The sequence below is a fragment of the Oryctolagus cuniculus genome, chromosome 9 (assembly GCF_964237555.1).
Source record: "Oryctolagus cuniculus chromosome 9, mOryCun1.1, whole genome shotgun sequence".
Lineage (NCBI taxonomy): Eukaryota > Metazoa > Chordata > Mammalia > Lagomorpha > Leporidae > Oryctolagus > Oryctolagus cuniculus.
The window spans coordinates 17,000,624-17,015,693 of record NC_091440.1 but is presented as its reverse complement, the minus strand read 5'-3'; the positions used below and the strand labels follow the sequence as shown (position 1 = coordinate 17,015,693).

Below are 15,070 nucleotides of genomic sequence, written 5' to 3'. Positions count from 1 at the left end.
GGCAGAATTATCTGGTCCCAATATCAGCAGTGCCAAGCTTGAGAGACCCAGCTGTATGCCCTTAATAAAATCATTTGATTAAACCCTCTTCAAATTACCCAATTCAAGTATGCCTCCATTTCTAGGTGACTGATTTGGTGCCAGGTTATGAAAGTTTGTTTATCACTGGAAATCCAATAATACAATCAGTTGTGAACAATGAAAGAAAATGCAGAAGAATATTCTGGTGTCTTAGGGCAAGAAACAACTCCTATCTTCTTTTAAAGATTTATTTTATTTGAAATGCAGCATCGTAGGAGAGAGAATATGAATCTTCCATCCCCTAGTTCACTCCCTAAATGGCCACAATAGCTGGGGCTGGGCCAAGCTGAAGCGAGGAACCTGGAACTCCATCCAGGTCTCCATGTGGGTGGCAGGGGCCCAAGCCCTCAAGCCATGTTTGACTACCTTCTCACACTCATTAGCAGGGAACTGGATTGGAAATGGAGCAGCCAGGACTCCAACCAGCACTTATATGGGATGCTGGTGTTGCAGGCGGCAGCCTAACCCCTCGGCCATATGTTGGCCCCAAGAAAGGATTTCTTAAGCAGAACTTGTAAAGCACAGAATATTGGGGAGTTTGTATCAAAGTTAAGTGTATCTTTCACAAAAGACACTCTGGACAAGTTAACAGGTGCCAGGTTGGAAGAGGATAGTCTAAAAGTCTAAAATGGATAAGGGGCTGATATCTAGAATGCATGAGAAATCTCTATACACCAATAGGGAATCCAAATGGAAAAAAATGGTGAGGTTAGACAAGAAAAACCACAAGATTTAAAGGTATCTAAAGAGAAACTAAAATTGGAGTTTTCAGATCAATACAAATTAAAACAATATTATCACTTCACATTCCTTACATGGACAAAAACCTGAAGGGTACATAATTCTGTGTCTACAGGGATCTGGGCATATACAGAGGCCCTTGTGCTATGTGGTGAGAGAGTGGCTGAATGCTGCCATTGGGAGGAGAATATGGTAACACTGTGGCCATGACCTAATATACATGCATGTCTGTACAGGAACTAGCACTGATGCTCAGTGGTATCTTGTAGGTAGGGGAATTCCTGTGGATGCTCTCCGTGGCATCCCTTGTGGCCATTGGAGGCATTTGATTAGACATTAGATATGCATAGGGCATCACATAAGGGTCTTAAAAACTCAGTGCCAGAGCTGCTGCTGTGACACAGTGGGTTAAGATGCCATATTTGAGCATCCAGCTCCCTGCTAATGACCTAGGAAAGCAGTAGAAGTTGGTCAAGTGCTTGGGCCCCTGCCACCCACGTGGGAGATCCAATCCAGATGGAGTTCATTGCGGCCATCTGGGAAGTAAAACAGTGAATGAAATATCTCTCTGCATGTCTCTCTCTCCTTCTTGGTCACTTTGCCTCTCAAAGAATCTTTTCTAAAAATTCAATGCTAAGAAACAGAATGAGAGCTCTCACACAGCACTGTTGTACACTAAACATGCACATTTTTAATAGAATACAGAACAAAGGAAGACACAATAAACAAAATAGAACAATTGTTATGGAAGAGAGGGAAATAAAATGAGGAATGAGGCACAAAGGAATAAAGAGTGGCTTCATCTATGCAGACTAAATTGCATGATCAATGTAACCTACTGTTCTTAAAATAAGAAATGAAAGCAATGAATTGGAAGGAAGAAGGAATCTAGGAATCTTAGCTTGGAAGAATAATGTACTACAGCTTGATGGGAGGGAAGAGCTGAGCAGTGACTGGGCATGGGGGTAATATGGAGCGCGCCCTCTACTGGTAACTGTTGATCATTGCAGAGACTATAACCAGCTCTCTTCCCAAAGCAAGAATTAGCTTCTGTGTGCCGGCAGGTGGCAGTATGAGGGGTACAACTGAGAGCACTAGCTGGGTCTGAGCCAGGAGATTATGTTGGGTTGTGAAAAATAGGAATTTTATCTGTTTCCTTCATCCTTCTCTGTCCAACAAAAGGTGACAACCTAGGACCACTTACTTCTCCCGGGTTGGGGAGATAGACTCAGCACCCGCCTTCAGTGTTCCAGTGTGCACCAACTGGTCCCTTTGAAGCAGTGGGTCACCTATTCTGAGATTCCTCATTTTCTAGGAGTAAAAACAACGGACAACATTTATTTAGTTCCTCCTCTGTGCTGTGTGCATTATGTCATAATCCTCACGTATCTAGGAAGCAGGGGATTTGTGATATCAAAAAACACTATTGGGTGCAACAGGTTAAGCCACTGCCTGCCATGCCAGCATCCCATATGGGTGCCCAGTTCCTGTCTTGGCTGCTCCACTTCCTATCCAGCTCCCTGCTAGTGCACCTGGAAAAGCAGCAGAAGACGACCTGAGTACTTGGTCCCTGCCACCCACGTGGGAGATCCACATGCAGATCCAGGCTCCTGGCTATGGCCATTGCAGGAGTGAATCAGAGATTGGAAGATTCTTTGTCTGTCTGTCTCTGTCTGTAACTCTGCCTTTAAAATAAATGTCTTTTTAAATTTTTTTTTTAATTTGGGCTTCAAAGATTTCCCTTCAAACACCCCACTGCCCTTCCTAGAATTTTGTGTTCTATGACTAAAACTGGCTTTTACTAATGTTTTTGTCTTTCCAACATAATTATTTTTTCTTTTTTTGTGTGTGTGATATTACAACTGAGTCCCCTCGCTGCATCACACTGCCCTTTGAATTCCAGGGTGCTTTATGAAACATTGAAAACACAATTAGAGTTTGAGAATTCTTAGCAATTTTTTAAAAAAAAATTTTTTTTGACAGGCAGAGTGGACAGTGAGAGAGAGAGAGAGAGAAAAAGGTCTTCCTTTTCCGTTGGTTCAGCCTCCAATGGCCACTGCGGCCGGCGCACCACACTGATCCGAAGCCAGGAGCCAGGTGCTTCCTCCTGGTCTCCCATGCGGGTGCAGGGCCCAAGCACTTGGGCCATCCTCCTCTGCACTCCTGGGCCATAGCAGAGAGCTGGCCTGGAAGAGGGGCAACCGGGACAGAATCCGGAGCCCCAACCGGAACTAGAACCTGGTGTGCAGGGGCCGCAGGTGGAGGATTAGCCTAGTGAGCCGCAGCGCCGGCCAAAAATTCTTAGCAATTTTGACAGTGGAATGGTGAGCAAAAAATCCTGGCTGAATTCTTCCAAAGAAATCATTCCCTCTCTTCCCTCGAGGGAGACAGGCTAGGGAAGTAGCGCCATACCCTAAATATTTGCAGACAGCCAGGTGGTCTTTCTCTCTGCTTTCTTTCTCAAGTTTTCACACAAAACAGGATACTTTTAGTATGTATTTATATCTAAAAAGAATATCTAAGTATTTGGCTAATAAAATAAAAGCAATTAGTCCTTAAAAGAGAACAATATATTGAGTCTTTATTTAGCTTTTAGATGTTTCAAATAATTTTTTAAAGATTTATTTATTTATTTGAGAGGCAGAGTTATAGATACTTCCCAAATGGCTACAGTGGCCAAGCTGAGTCTATCTGGAGCCAGGAGTTTCTTCCATGACTGACACATGGGTGCAGGGGCCAAGCAGTTGGGCAATTTTCTACTGCTTTCCCAGGCCATGGCAGAGAGCTGGAACAGAAGAGGAGCAGCCGGGACTTGAACCAGCACCCATATGGGATGCTTGTTGCCATAGTGGAGGCTTAGCCTACTATGCCACAGTGCCAGCCCCAGCTTTGAAGACTTTTTTACTGTACTCTAACTGGGCCCTGCAATCAAGGTATTGGCAAGTCAAGCGTATATTAATGCTGCTACATTTTAAGCAATCTAGTAAAAAAATCTCTGTTGAATAATGTGAGAAAAAGGTGGTTTTCTATTTTAAATTGCTGGGTTTCTATCTTAGATGTGGAATCAGGCATATCCTTTCCAGGAATTCAACTCATAGTGTCATAAAGAAAAATACAATGTACAAAAACTGAGGTTTACCAGGTGGCTCTGTATTTCTCCAAGGAGCTCTTTCCACCATCAATATACAAAGACTTTACAAATGAAAGCTATAGGGCCCGCACGATGGTGTAGCGGGTTAAGCCTCCGTCTGCAGTACTGGATTCCCATATGGGCACCAGTTCAAGTCCGAGCTGCTCCACTTCTAATCCAGCTCTCTGTTATGGCCTGAAAAAGCAGCAGAAGATGGCCCAAGTGCTTGAGCCCCTGCACCACGTGGGAGACCCGGATGAAGCTCCTGGCTTCAGATGTGGCCTTTTAGGGAGTGAACCAGCAGATGGAAGATACTACTCCGCTTCTCCCTCTCCCTTCCTTCCTTCCCCTCCCCCCCATAACTCTGCCATTCAAATAAATAAATCTTTTTTTAAAAAATGAAAGCTGTATATGAATTGAGAATACATGGCACCAAAAATTTTCAAAAATCCAAAATTTCAGGGTTTCCTTTCTTTGAGATGATTCAGTTATTTGAGATAATTCAGTTCCTGATTTGCTAGTTAATTTTTAGAGTTTTTAAAAAATTGTTTCATTTACAACATTGGCTACTTTCCTTTCTGACATAGGGTGGGTTAGACATCTGACACAACCCTCCTAGTACAAAACATCTAAAATTGCTTAAAAAAAGATATTTGAAAAATATTTTTAAATGGTGAGTTACCCGAATTGGTAAGAAAGTAAAGAATTCTTTGGGGGCCAAAAAATAAGAAGAAAATAAGAGAAAAGTGCACATACAGAAAGATAAGGGCTGGCTCTGTGGCATATTGGGTTAAGCCAGCTTGCAGTGCCAGTATACCACATGGGCACAGGTTCGAGCCCTGGCTGTTCCACTTCTGAGTCAGCTCTGAGTGGTTCAATAACTGAGTCTATGAAGTAAACTGACAGTAGGCAGATTGGCCAGAAAACAGATATCCAAACCAGTTACATCCCAGGGCATCACATGAAAGCAAAGTGAATGACCTCAAAACCCACTGAGGTCTGGAATCTTCTACTTTCTCTTCATAGACAGGGAGGGGAAAGCAGGTGATTTGGGGGACGGATGAATGGCTCTCAGAGGAACAGGTGACAGCCGTGTTAACCCTGTCTGGGCACGGTGCTGATTTCTAGTCTCCATTGACGTGGGGTGACAGCCCGTGTTAACCCTGTCTGGGCACGGTGCTGATTTCTAGTCTCCAGTGACATGAGTTTAATTCTCCCTGGATGATGGGATTCCCAGGATTGGGATTCAAGACAATTGCCTTCCTTTGGAGGATCTGTCCTTGGGCTGACAAAGGTCAAAGGAAGTCCCATCCTGCAAAACTTGTTCGCCAGGAGCCTTCAGCTTGAAATAATTAACACATCAAAGTGGCATAAAAATTTAACACAGAGTTAATACTTTTGATTGTCTTTGAGGGGGGAATTTCTTAAAATCTCAAAAGCACAAATGATTTAGAAAAAGCTTTATCAATTGGACTATGCTTAAATGAAGACTCTTTATCAAATCAGGTAAAGACAAACCACAAACAGGGACAAGGGATCTGCAACATACATCTTCAACTAAAGATTACTCTCCTGAGTGTGTATAGAACTAAAGAGAAATTATAGATTGCCGAACAACAGATAGAGTGACGTTGTAAATTTCATTGTAGACCAAAACCACAATGAGCCAGTAAACACAAGGAAGATGCTCAATGTCATTAATAACTGGAAAATACAAGTTAGCAATCATAGTGGATACCAAGATACTCGCCAGACTGGCCTAAAAAATAAATCTGGAGTAGAACAACAAGGATTCACCCAATGTAGTGGACTTTAATTTACCATAACTACTTAGTGAAGAAATCTAGCATTATCTGTAAAGTTAAAGATGGCTATTTCCTTCAAGCTAATAATTCTGCTTCTAAAATATATACTGGAGAAACCTGCTCACGTGTGCAAGGAGAAATGCTTAGGAGCTCTGCCAGTGTTATTTGGAGGGAAAAGGGGAAACATGTTCAAATCTGGGAGAAATGGATAAATAGGATTTAACGAAGTACTGTATTCAATTGTAAGTTTTAAAAAAATGTTTTGAGAGGTGGAGGGAGAGAGAAAGAGCCCTCATCTTTTGATTGACTTAGCCTGCAATGGCTAAGGCTGGGCCAAGGCCAAAGCTGGGAGCAAGTAACTCAATCCAGGTCTCCCATGTGGGTGGTAGGGACCCGACCACTTGAGCCATCACCACTGCTTCGCAGGGCCCACACTGGCAGGAAGCTGGATTTGAACCAGGGCCATGATGTCAAACACAGGCACTCTGAAAGTGAGACTTGAATGTATTAACTGGGGTCTTAACCACTAGCCTGAACACCCACCCCTCAGCTATAATATTCGATGAAGGTAGCTACATTCCTTAATGCGGATAAATCTCACAAACATAACACTGTGTGAAAAAATAAGTTACAGAAGAATACCTGCAATATGATTCCATTTCTGTTGAGACAGATTCGAAAGCCTGCGAGACTAAGGTAATTGATCAAATAAGCTCTAACTGTTACTGTGTAATTTGTACTTTGTAATATTTGGTAGTTGCATGGTCCGTTAAACTTCAGGCTAACTGAAAATTAAGCATTAACTATGGTGCTAGGTAAAAAAGGCTGTGAAATCAAAACCTTTTAAATTAATCTATAAAATTTTAGTAAATATCCGTGTAAGAAACTGGAAGATAGTATTAGGCTGTCTCTAAGATGCCACTGGAAAGTCAAACTTTGTCCTAAGTTCCTGTGCTCCCTGCGGGCATCTGAGCATGAAATATTGTCACCTGCTCCCAACGGCTGGCTGTAATCCTTGTCGAAGTTCCTGTCTGCTGCATGCCCAGACCACCTAAGCGCTCCATCTGGACTGTGTCACCCCAGAAGGCCGAGCGACATGTCCGGGGCACAGATCTCGGCTCTGGTGTTTGGTGTCGGAGGGTTTGGAGCTCTTGTCGCAGCCACCACATCCAATGAGTGGAAAGTGACCACCCGAGCATCATCGGTGATAACTGCCACTTGGGTGTACCAAGGTCTGTGGATGAACTGCGCAGGTAACGCGTTGGGTTCTTTCCACTGCCGGCCGCATTTCACTATCTTCAAAGTAGAAGGTAAATATCCTACCTTTGTTTGGGGTGGAAGGAAAAATGTTACTTTTCCCCCCAGCTATGCTGAGGTAGCGGTACACATTTGGCTGCCACCCCTGTGGAGACAGAGTGTGAAAATGCCAAGACTTGCCTAGGAGGGATGGAGTGTGTTAGTGATAGCTTAAAGAGTGAGCTGTTTATTTGAAAAAGGAAAGTTAAGAACACACTTGCAGATCTTTTAGAAATGCTCAATGTGAATAGTAGACTCCAAAGGAAAGCCTGGAAGTGACTGGCTTGTTTTAAAGGCTAGTTTCCATTTGCCTGAGTCATGGAGAGATTGTGGTGGGTTACCTCCCTTTGGAAGAGATATCATTGTTTAATCCCACTTCTTCTCCCTCTCCCTCCCATAAACCTTATGCTATCCTAAATGCCTATGCTTACTCAGACCATCCAAGATTTTATACAGACACATACACATGTATCTTCAATGACAGAGCATGTGATAAGGATGTATTGAAAGAGGGCAGGGATTCTGTTTTCAGAGGACTCTTGGGTTTTTGTTTGTTTACATGTATAGGCAAACATTCATCTTTACACATATTAGGAACTGTATTACAAGTAGATGTGTCTCAAAGAGGGAACATATATGTATTTTATTTGTTATATATATGTATTTGGATCTTTAAAAAACATTTTCAAATCTTAAGAAACCTTCAGGGAAACAACTATTATTTGCTTTTATGTCATTATAAGAATCACTATCTGCCTGTACTTTCTGCAAATTGGACATGGTTACAAACTAACACAAGTTATGGATTGATTGTTAAAAATAGCCCTTTTTTTTTTTAGTAAAATACAGACTTTTCACAATCAAATGCAGAATTGTACCTCGGCCCCAGAAAAGAAAACAAAATAAAAATTTAACTAGGAAGTTACTAAAGCATAATATTTTATAAGATTTTGTGTCAAGCATGCATGTCATTAGCATACAGTGAGTGCCAAAGGATAAAAAGAGACTTAGTTAAAACAGGAGACCTCTAGTGATGAGCAGCGGAAACGTTCAAGCTTGGACACACCACTTAGGCCCTCAAACAGCACGTATTTCCTAAGTGCCCATTTGAGGAATCAGTGTTATGTCTCTCTTCAGTCCCAACTTCTGAATTTATTTGAGAATATCTCCAAACTAATCCTTGGACTATAGAAAATTCCCCTAGAAGCAGGGAAAACTGTAAAAGGAAGAGAAAAGTATCCATGAGACACTTGTCATTCTGCACAACTCTAGTGGTCATTTCTCCATGCCCCACTCAGCCTGTCCCCACCTTGGGCAGCAAGTAGGCGATATGGAATGTTGGCTATGTTTGCTTTTTTGTTCACAACTAGGCTTATCTTTTAAGACCTTGTTTTGTCTCATTATGTTTTATTCTATATTCCTGAAGGATCCCCAGTGATTGAGAAAAACATGTGCCCAACCTGAGCTCCAAAGTATGTTAAAGAACCATGATGGCTTTCTCTGTGCCTTTGAAGAATCTTGTCCACTGACAATGCTTCCATCAAAACATTGTGAACCCAAATCTTTATGAGATGGGTTACCATAGAAATCTACATTCAACACCAGGAACAAAGATTTGTATTTCCAAGGGTAATGAGGACTCATAAGTTTGGGTTCCCTTATTCTCATGAAGTTATTTCTAACATTGCCGGTTGCTTTTCCTTTATTCCTATTTGAAAACAACAATGGGAACATTGGGAAAGCAATGATGCCAACAGATTCTGAGATGTTACAATGATCACAATGATAACCAATGGAGAAAAGAACTCAAACACCAATGAGGGATACAAATGGTTAAATCACTTCTTAAAAGAATAAACTATTTAAGCTTGTGTTGCCAATTTGAGACAAATCTTCTTAGGCTTAGGCCAGATTAGGTCTCCTGTAAGAAAGAAAAACAGAAAACCTTTTTAAACTGTGAGGATTTTTTTTTCTTGTGGTTACGTAACTTCATTGTTTCTAGAGCCATAACTTCTTGTATATAACCTTCTTAGATGCCCAATAGAGGGAGGTTTTTTTAATGAAATAATTTGGAGTAATAGTGAGTACATCTTTTATAAGGATTTTATTTAAACAGGCAACTTCTGGGGCAAGGAAGATCTATAGTTATAAGAATTACTACTTCCTACTACAAGTTTAGGGACACCTGCAAGTCCATTCTTATTGTGACTTGAAAATCAAAGCTTCTTGATCTCAATTCGATCCCAGTTCACTGTCTTTAGACACAAAGTCAGCTATAGGCTGTGCCTCGTTCTGTTGTGTTTGGGGTATTTTCTCATGTCAGTGTTAACAAGGATGTTTTACCTCTGAAAGTAATGCATGTCTCATGGAGAAAGGAACTATTATATTGCAACATGGAGGGTGTGAAGGCAATAGAGGTTTCTTTGGAACAGGGACTTGATGTACCTTGTTCACCTTGTGCTCCTGGCATGCAGTGGGCTCCAGATTTTTGCTAAAACGACTGAATGAACAAAATAATAGATGGGATTACAGAAAGTTCATGATGAAGGCTGGAGCATGCTGAATTGAAGAGTGAGTTACCAAAAGGAAAATCAGTCGGTTACAACTCAGCTGATTGAGATTCGAATTTTGTTTTTTTTTTCATATATTTTTATTAATATAAAGAGAACAGATTTCATGTATTTTATAGGTACAATCCTAAGAAGATAGCCATACTTCCTTCCCTTCTATCTCCCTCCCTCAATCCCCCTTCTTCCTTCCTTCCTTCCCTATATTTTTTGCAAAAACGTAATTTCAATCCACTCTATAATCACAACCTTGTATACCACTAACCATAATATTCAAGAGGTAAAAAGTACATAGACCAAAGTTTCATAGGAATATAAACAAGGGCTAAAAACAACAATCTTTTTTTTTTTCCTAGCTGTGAGATTTGGCTTTAGCAGAAAGTCTCTGAACTTCATCCACAGGTTTCTCCTCCCTAAGCTGAGAGGACTGGACTCAACAGTCTGAGGGCATCTGTGATCCTACCTTTCACTCCAAGAGCCTCACCTGCTTCACCACCTGGAGTAGAAAGTCACAAAAGCATTACAGCTCTGAAAGGCTCCGCTATTCTAATTGCTCATAGGATTAGGCCCTTCCTCTCCCTACATCTATTATCCTGACCGGCTCTCTATGTTCATGATGGTAATCTTATCTGCTTCTGGGTTCAGATACGTTTAAATGACCTCCAATGATTACATGGCCTAAGTAAAGGTGCCAGGATTTCAGTGGAGTGAAACCAAATACTAGCCTGGAAGTCAGCCAGCAAATGAAGCCTAGCTGCCTATGGTAGTGTGAACCTCCTCTCCACACGTCCTAATCTCTTCACCTCTCTCTGCCCACTCTGGTATCTGATATGCCAAATGAATAGGGCTACTGAGATTTTCTACAGAAAGGAGTTTTCTGTAAGTTTATTCCATGTAAAGGACAGAGGAGAGGCATATGATGTTATAACTTTTAGATTTCTTCATTGCTGAAATGTGTGTCTGTGTTCATCTATTCAGGATGCCATAATAAAATACCATAAACTGAATGCTTTATAAACAACAGAAACTTTTTTCTCACAGTTCTAGAAGCTGGGAAGTTCAAGATTGAGACCTTGACAGATTCACTGTCTGGTGAGGGCTCATTTTCTGGTTCTTGGATGGTGCCTTCTAGCTATGCCTTCCCATGGAAGGCACGAGGCAGCTCTTAGGGGCCTCTAAATAATCCAATTTAGTGGCCAGCGCCGTGGCTCAATAGGCTAACCCTCTGCCTTGCGGCACCGGCACACCGGGTTCTAGTCCCGGTTGGGGCTCCGGATTCTGTCTCGGTTGCCCCTCTTCCAGGCCAGCTCTCTGCCATGGCCCGGGAGTGCAGCCGCGGCCATTGGAGGGTGAACCAATGGCAAAAAGGAAGACTTTTCTCTCTGTCTCTCTCTCTCACTGTCCACTCTGCCTGTCAAAAAAAAAAAAAAAAAATCCAATTTAGGAGGGTTCTTCCCTCATGACTTAATCACCTCTCAGAAGGGCCCATGTGCTAATACCATCATCTCTGGGGTTAGGATTTGGGTGCACACATACATTCCCACCGTAGCAATGCCTTATCCATGATTAAGTAGTAGCAATATGTAAATCAATAATAAATTGATTGATCAAACAAGTGAATACATGAAAAAATTGATAAATAGAAAATAATTATGGTATTCATGTGGTAAAATTAAGTTTAATAATTTGAGTGCTTAAAAATGACTAACATTTCTAATAAATATCTATACCTTGGATGACATTTACCATTCATCCGGCAGGAGCTTTTATTTTTTGAAATCCTGGTGCTGCTTTTTTGAGACTTAGTTTCATTAAATAAACTTAAGGTTAAAGTTAATTTCATATTAATTTTCATGCTGTGTAACAAAAGCATATAAAAACTTGAAAGCATACAGAAAAGGTCAAGTTTTATCTTTGTAATTCTCTAAAAGGAAGACCAAGAAACATTCAATGTATTCTCATCCCAACAAACAATGGCATAATTTTATATGCAGGTACTATAAAAAGTTTGTGGAGAAATGGAATGGAAAGATAAGTTTGTTTTAGTTCAAAAAAAAGTTTGCAATCCATGCAGTTTTGTTATAATACGCTTTTTCATGAGTTTTTGGAAGACTCCCTCATATACATGGAATGGGAGAAAAGGCTCATGTTAAACGCACATAATCAACACCCAAGGTAGGTAAACTGTATTTTCAAAGAAGACCCTACACAGGGTTCACAGCCATCAGCGTGTCTCTGTGTCAATAAAATTGGAATGCACAATGCTGAAAAGGGCCCAGGTCTTGCGGTGAAGATGTTGCTGGCGCTATCAATGAGACATCAAAGCCAAATGGGCTTGGTACCTTAAGTCAGTATGTTTCAGGTGTTATTTCATGCAAACATCAGAGTTTTCAGGACATTTGTCTCCATCAATAGCTCTTCTTTCTGAGGCTAAGACCTCACTTTATCCTGCTATCTCCATACCTCCCACTGTGTCTGGTTCCTAGCAGGCACTTAATAAATGTCTATGAATTGATTGACTAGAAGAAGAAATCATTCTCCAAGTCAATTCTAACATGTAATATATGCAGAGGGAATCTCTTCTTAAGTGCTTAGAACAAGTAGAAGAGCCATGAGTATATTTTAGTGGTAGGTTTTTTTTTTTTTTTTTTAAGATTTATTTTATTTATTTGAAAGACAGACTTACAGGGAGAGGCAGAGGCAGAGAGAGAGAGAGAGGTCTCCCATCTGATGGTTCACTACCCAAATGGCCGCGGTGGCTGGAGCTGAACCAATCCAAAGCCAGGAGCCAGAAGTTTCTTCTGGGTCTCCCATGAGGGTGCAGAGGCCCAAGCACTTGGACCATCTTATACTGCTTTCCCAGGCACATTAGCAGGGAGCTGGATTGGAAGAGGAGCAGCCAAAACTCAAACCAGTGCCCATATGCGATGCTGGTGCTACAGGCCAGTGCTTTAATCAGCTGTGTCACAGTACCAGCTCCTAGAGGTGGGATTTTAAAAAGCCCAATGCGGGGCTGGCACTGTGGCAAATTGGGTTAAAGCGCTAGCCTCAGTGCTGGCATTCCATATGAGTGTCTGAGTCCTGGCTGCTCCACTTCTGATCCAGCTCTCTGCTATGGGCTGGGAAAGCAGGGAAGATGGCCCAAGTCCTTGGGCCCCTGTACCCATGTGGGAGAACTGGAAGAGGTTCCTGGCTTCGCATCAGCTCAGCACTAGCCGTTGCAGTCATCTGGGGAGCGAACCAACGGATGGAAGGTACTCCCCTCCCCCCCGGATCTACCTCTCTCTGTAACTCTCTTTCAAATAAATAAAATAAATCTTTTTTTTAAAAAAAGCACAATGCTTTGAAATCTTACTGCTTGAAGTGTAGCACACAGCATCACCTTGAGAGCTTAGCAGAAATACAAAGTCTCAGGCCCCATTTCAGACTTAATCAGAGCCTGCAATTTTAAAAGATCTCCAGATGTCTTTTACATACTTTAAAAGGTTGAGAAATCTTAGGGCTTGGGCTCAGGGATCTGATGGACTCAATATTTCCAAAATATCTGAGAATCAGCGTTCTAACCTGTTATATGACGACAGATATAACAGGCAAAGTGCCTATTTAATGCCAAACACAATGAAGATTCTACGAATACCCCTTTCAGTGCCTTGAAAATTCACACCTCAACTGTAGGAAGGGGGCCATTACTTTGGCTCAACCCATTTATTTCCAACCTGGACTACAGTAGCTGATTCCTGGGATCCAAAACTTGATAGAAGTCTGCCTCTGGCCCTTTGTGATATGTCCGACGTGATGTCTACAATGACGCAAAGGCTATTGTGCTCATCAGACTGTGTTTGGTGTTTGCTATGCCTTCGGTCTTCATCTGATTTCTTTTGCTATAGCAAAACATCTGAGGCCAGGCAACTTATAAAGGAAGGTTTCTTTTGGATGACAGCTCTGTAGGCTGGGAAGTCATCGCCATCCGCCTAGATTCTGGTGATGGCCTTGTGCTGCTTCTACTTATGGCAGGAAGGGGAAGCAGACTTGTGTAGAAGGATTAGGTGTGAGAGAGAGGGAGGGAGGGAAGAGAGGAGGTACCTGACTCGTTATTAACAATTTCCTCTTTTGGTAACCAATCCAGTCTTGTAAGAGTGAGAACACACTCCTGTGAGAACAGCATTAATCCTTTTTAATGTCCCCACTGCCTTATAGTCCCAGTACCTCTCACAATTGCCATGTTAGGATCCAACTTCAGCTTGAGCTTTAGTGGGGACAAAACATAGCATTTGATAAAGCAGGACTACTGCACATTGGGCAGTGAATCACACTAAAGATGTGGGTCTGTCTGTTGTGTCCATCATGTGTTGTGACAGCTGGTAATGGTGAGAAAAGGCTTGGAATGTGTTCATATGCTGGATGACCAAAAAGGACAGATATTCCCAGCACTGGGAGATGAGTAAAACTTTATACCAGTTTAATATATTGATTGAATCATAGCTCACATAACTATACAAACTTGAGCGAATTATTCATCCTCTCAAAAGCTCGATCTCATCTGTACATGGGGATGATAACAGTTCATAGAACTGTTGTCAAGGTTAAGTGAAATGATTTCTGGTACATGATAAGCAACTATCATAATCTAGCTGATATGTAATTAATGAAAACATTGATCATGTAACATAAGCTTATTCAGATGGTTGTTTTCAAGTTTTATTATTTATTTAAAAGAGTGACAGACAAGGAGAGGGAGGGAGGGGGAGAGAGAGACAGAGAATGAATATGAATCTTCAGTCCATTGATTTACTCCCCAAATGTCTACAAAAGCTGACCCGGGCTGAAGTTGGGAACCAAGCACTCTTTCTGGGCCTCCTTCATGGGTAGCAGGAACTCAGATAATTGGGCATTCATCTCCTGCCTCTAGGGTGTACTAGCAGCAAGCTGGATTGGAAGCAGAGACAGAAATCAATCCCAGGCACACCAGTATGGGATGTGGTTATCCCAGGTGGAGACTTTTAACCTGCTGCACCACAATGCCCACCTCTCAGATGGACTTTAAGTGCCTGTGTCCTGCACTTTATATTTTACAAAGTGCTTTCTCATCTGCTATTGTAGTTACCGAAAGGCTGGGATGATGATGATGGTGATGATGTCATCATTGTCTAGTTGCATAGCTCAAAAATCTGTGGGAAAGATCAAGGAGAAGAGTCTTTTCACATGACATCAACTCGTATGTGTTTTAATTTTTTAAGATCAGGTATGGTAAGACACACAGACATGGAAATGATGGTCATGAAGGAAGACATTTTTATACTTGGATCCCTGCATCAGGCGTGGTATGGCATGGAGCACTAAGCAGAGCACCCAGTTGATCAGGAGGCTGAGAGGTGAGGAACCTGGATGAGAGTAGAATATTGCGGCTTTCTTTAAAATTAACTAATGTATTTGGGCGGGAGGAGGAAGGA

At 41.7% G+C, this 15,070-nt stretch overlaps 1 protein-coding gene across 1 annotated transcript in view; it reads left to right on the top strand.

Moving 5' to 3' along the window:
* The first annotated feature begins 6,622 nt into the window (after positions 1-6,622).
* The window catches only part of CLDN10 (claudin 10), a 126,644-nt gene continuing 118,196 nt past the window's right edge, over positions 6,623-15,070 (top strand). Inside the window, exon 1 of the mRNA XM_008260102.4 lies at positions 6,623-7,067. Within this exon, the coding sequence (XP_008258324.1) occupies positions 6,854-7,067 (214 nt within the window). The 5' untranslated portion in view covers positions 6,623-6,853. The remainder of the gene's footprint in view (positions 7,068-15,070) is intronic.